At 46.3% G+C, this 4962-nt stretch overlaps 1 protein-coding gene across 1 annotated transcript; it reads left to right on the top strand.

The window, feature by feature from the left end:
• Nucleotides 1-269: 269 nt before the first annotated feature.
• LOC124086627 (stearoyl-CoA desaturase-like) lies at nt 270-4595 on the top strand. The gene has a single exon (XM_046435020.2). The coding sequence runs from the start codon at nt 581-583 to the stop codon at nt 1652-1654; it is 1074 nt and encodes a 357-aa protein (XP_046290976.1). The 5' UTR covers nt 270-580; the 3' UTR covers nt 1655-4595.
• The last annotated feature ends 367 nt before the right edge of the window (nt 4596-4962 follow it).

Genomic DNA, 4962 nt, shown 5'->3' with positions numbered 1-4962 from the left:
CTCAGCACCACTTCAACCAGACCACAGTACCTCTACCTTAGAATACCACACCCCACTCTGAAATACACCCAGGAGAGCCCACACTGGACTTGACAATGCTAGATGAACAAAGATTTTCTTCAGTAGGGAACACAAGACTGCACCCCCTAACTGGGAGTAACCTAGCTGCTCAGAGATAATCATCCTAGCAGATGGATAGAAACAAAAATAAGGTTGTTGTCTGCAGTATTCTGGTGCCTTGACTCTTCACAGCGCTCCTGTCCTTTTCCCGCCCTCACCTCCTCTCTCGGCTTTTTCCGCCAGCATTGCGCTTTGTATCCCTCGTTGTTGAAACGGAATCAAGGAAATACCGGACACAATCACTGCCAGCTCTAGCCTGAAAAACGTAGCCCCGGGAGATCTGCGCACTGCAGTTTCCGGCCGGGACATCCATCGCGCGTGCAAGGCGCACAGACAGTTCTGAGCGCACGTACTAGATCGCGGCTCTTAAGCCGGGTCAGTCCATCCTCGGGCCTCTGCAGATCGAATTCCGCTCGGCAGTCTCGGCCCTGGGAACGTATCCCAGCATCACCGAGGCAAGATGCCGGCCCACATGCTGCAGCTCTCCAGCTCCTACACCACCATCACCACCATCACAGCGCCTCCCAAGGGGAGCCCACAGAATGAAGGAGAGAAGTTGGAGAACCACCCTCTCTACTCCGAGGAAGACATCCGCCCTGAAATGAAAGATGACATATATGACCCCAGCTACCAGGATGCAGAAGGCCCCAGGCCCAAGTTTGAGTTTGTCTGGAGAAACATCATCCTCATGTGTCTGCTGCACCTGGGAGCCCTGTATGGGATCATACTCGTTCCCACCTGCAAATTCTACACTTGGCTCTGGGCCTATGTGTACTATTTAATCAGTGGTCTGGGCATCACAGCAGGAGCTCATCGCCTGTGGAGCCACCGAACTTACAAAGCGCGGCTGCCCCTGCGGCTCTTCCTGATCATTGCCAACACCATGGCGTTCCAGAATGATGTTTATGAATGGGCCCGAGATCACCGCGCCCACCACAAGTTCTCAGAAACAGATGCCGACCCTCACAACTCCCGCCGCGGCTTCTTCTTCTCTCACGTGGGTTGGCTGCTGGTGCGCAAACACCCAGCTGTCAAAGAGAAGGGGGCGACGCTGAACCTATCTGACCTAAAAGCTGAGAAGCTGGTGATGTTCCAGAGGAGGTACTACAAGCCCGCTGTCCTGTTGATATGCTTCATCCTGCCCACACTGGTGCCCTGGTTCTATTGGGGTGAAACTTTTCTAAACAGCTTGTGTGTTGCCACTTTCCTGCGATATGCTGTAGTGCTCAATGCCACCTGGCTGGTGAACAGTGCTGCCCACCTGTACGGATACCGCCCCTATGACAAGAACATTAACTCCCGGGAGAATATTCTGGTTTCCCTAGGAGCTGTGGGTGAGGGTTTCCACAACTACCACCACACCTTCCCTTATGACTACTCTGCCAGTGAGTACCGCTGGCACATCAACTTTACCACGTTCTTCATCGACTGCATGGCTGTCCTCGGCCTGGCTTATGACAGGAAGAAAGTATCCAAGACCGCCGTCCTGGCCAGGATTAAGAGAACTGGAGATGGAAGCCACAAGAGTGCCTGAGTTTGGGGTTGTCCAGGTTCCTTTTCTAAAGCCATCTGGGCAGAGGTTTAATGTTCTGTTAATTAACTACTGAGTAATGCTACCCAGATGCTAAAGACGATGACCTTAACCCACTCTAGTACAGTATTCTTGTAAATGCGCAAGTATTGAAAGGCAACAAATTCCCCTCTTTGAAGCTAGGCTGATTTTTTTTTTTTCTCTTCTATTCCCATTATCCTTTGCCTTGCTTGGTTCCTATCACCTTCCTTTCTCTAATCCCTCATTGCCTCCCAGGCAAGCACCTGATCAGCCATAAGTTGGTGTCCATTGTAAAAACCCAACGGTCTTTTCTAGAGCCTAAAAGTAAAGATCTTTGCCACAGTTAACTAACTCTCTTTTCTTGATCTCTCCTGAGCTTCCAGATTGGTGGCTCTAGCTAGATATGCAACAAAATCTTCTCAAAAGTGCCCATTAACTGTCATCATACGCTTTGCCAGATAGAAGGTGAAAATAACTTTGTCACAGAGTTTGCAAAGCAGGTCATTCATCAGGGGAGAGTGAGCATGCAGGGTATGATTTGTAAGTAAGGATGTGGTTGAGGTGGGAAAGCTTTTTGTAGTCAGAACCAGCTGCCTACTTAGCAGAGACCTGGAGCCTCTCTACTCAGTATGCGTCCTTTCTCTCCTGATTGGTAGAGTAGCCATGAAGGTTGGCAATTAAATTACCACAGCACATCTCAATGTCTCAATATAGTTTAGACTGAGGATAAATGGGAAGCATTTTATCCTTAGAAAACGTGATCTCTGTTGGGGAAGGACGTTTCCCCCTATATAACAAGGACATTTTCTTATTTCATACACAAACAAGTTGTCAGGTTAACCATGTCCAGAAGTGATGGATACAGCAACAGTTAATAGAATTTTGAGGATTCTGTGAGCTTCTCATTCAACTTCTTTCATCTTTCTGCTGTGCTATCTTCAGGATTTTGGTCACTGCCCTTGTAATGATAGGATGGCTGTGGCATTTCCAAATATCCAACAATGGAAAGATTTTAGCAGGTGAACTTGGGTCAAAGTTAAACGTGTATAGACATAATCTGTATTGCAGCATGAAAAATATTCACTGGGAGTATTTCATTCTGAAAAAGAAATACTAAAGTAGCTTGAAGGACAAGAGGAACCTATTGGTTTACCCATTCCTCCCACTGCTGGGCAGGAGGAGATGGACAGTTTGAGGGGCAGGGTCTGTAGGCAGCTCCTGAGAGATTACTTTCTAAAGGAAGAGCTCTGACAGCACATTGCCAGAGGGTTCAGAAGCTGCTGAGTGATTTGTTGGGTGTTCTGGTGAGCTAAGTTAGATAGTAGGTTCATTCATTACTGTTTCTCCTTACATAGAATAAAACCTAGGTTTCCTCCCCCGTTATTGTGCCCCTTCATGCATTCCTTTTTCTGTGACCATCCAGACAACACTGACAGGACTGCCTGTGGCAGAGTTTGGGTGTAGGGATCTTTTAACCACCTTGTTTCCTGGCTCTACTCCATCTGTCATTTTTACTGGTTCTCTTATACTTCCTTTTTTTCATTAAAGACAGCCTCCTATGTGTCTTCAGGGCAGTGAGGACTTCCTATCCAGGCAACACCCTATTCTGCAGACACATTGCTCATGGGCACTGAACTGAAGTGGCCTCCAGATCCTCTTCACCTCCACCCTATGTGCCTCTGCCACACTGATAACTTAAGAAAAGTTTAGCAAACCCTCTCAAAACTTTCCTGGCTCACACAGGCTCACTTTCCAAAAAGCTAAGCCAAATGCCCATGTTGTGCCAGTGAGCTGACCATGGAGGAAAGCAGGGTTTGTTGATAATCTCCTTTCTAGGACAGAAGAGAGCATGCTCAGTGTGATTCTTGCAGGAAGAGGACACCCAGTTCTCACTTTGAAAGGAGGCCCTGACCAGGAGCCAGAGTCTGCTGCAAAGCTTTGGCTTAAATGTGGGATCTGAGATGCCATGAATTTTGCTGAAAAGAGTGTGTGTTTAGCAAACTTAACCGACATCCCCTACCACACAGCCAAGCAGACAATAGGATAGAAATCTGTGGGGGGAAAAACAGAATGTCAGTAGTTTAAAGACTATGGGCCTTTCCTGCCCTGTACCTCCGTCATCAATGTCGAAGCCTGGCTTTGCTCTTACCAGGATTAACAGTGTACAATGCCAAATGCTTTGTCCATTGTTGAGGCCTGATGTTGGGAGGAAGCAGGAACTTTCTTCCTGTGTCAGTTGAGTTGAGGCAAAAGGGACCAGCCTGCACTAAGGCAGCCTTGCTTTGAACTGTTCATTAAAGCAGAAAAGAATCTTATGGAAGATCACTATAGATCATATCTGCTGACCTGCGTGCCTACCCACAAATATGTCTCTTGGGTTTTTTTATCTCTGCAGGTCATCAGGTAGATATAACCCTCAATTTTTTCTCATTCTCTTTTAATTCTGTCCCACAAATCTGATCCATTCCACGTCCCTACAGAAGTGAGGATGGAGACCTTGGACTGAGGGTGCAGGACATGAGTGTGGGGGGTAGTGGTAGATTGACTCAGTAAAGAACATTTTTCAAGATTCTAAAGCTCAATGACACATTAAAAGAAACTCTGATCAAGAGTGAATTTGTAATGGTTAATGCTGACAATTTATTCAGGTGCCTTACCTCTTTTCTAATCCATGTTACACGTGAGCCTCCCTTGCTCCCTCTTGAGTCCCTTAACACCTGAGAGCCTGCAGCAGTGCAGATGTAAAAACTGGCCCGCTTGGAGGATTACCAATATGTAGATTTGAAGGATTCCCTTCTGGGCTTCATTTTGTAAACTTCTTAGGGCTGTTTTTATTAATCACGTTTGATGGAGGGTAGAAATAATTTGAACATATTTTATTTATACCTTTATTAATTAAAAGGTTACAGTGTTTAAAATGGAAGTTTTAACAGTCTGCAATTATTCCAAGTGTGTTCTCTGTAAATGTAGCAGAAGTGGGTTGATGTGAAAAGAAGGCAAGGTAGCTATGCTATACTGGTGTGAAGGTCAGGGCCTCCTACCAGTATGCCACTGACCATGTGACTCCTAAAGCAGACTTATGCTGACAATAAAGAATCCACTCCCAAGATAAGGACATTAATCCATGAGGGTAGAACACTCCTGACCTAATCACCTCTTAATGGTTCCACCTCAATGTTGTTGCTTTGGAGATGAAGTGTCCATCCCATGAATTCAGACCACAGCACTGGACAAGTCATTTACAATGTGCCTCAGTATTCCTTCTCTTAAAATGGGGTAATAAAACTGAC

Source organism: Marmota monax, unplaced genomic scaffold (assembly GCF_021218885.2).
Source record: "Marmota monax isolate L192 unplaced genomic scaffold, Marmota_monax_Labrador192_F-V1.1 WCK01_AAM20220418_F8-fsc00024, whole genome shotgun sequence".
NCBI lineage: Eukaryota > Metazoa > Chordata > Mammalia > Rodentia > Sciuridae > Marmota > Marmota monax.
This window is presented reverse-complemented; position numbering and strand designations above follow the sequence as displayed.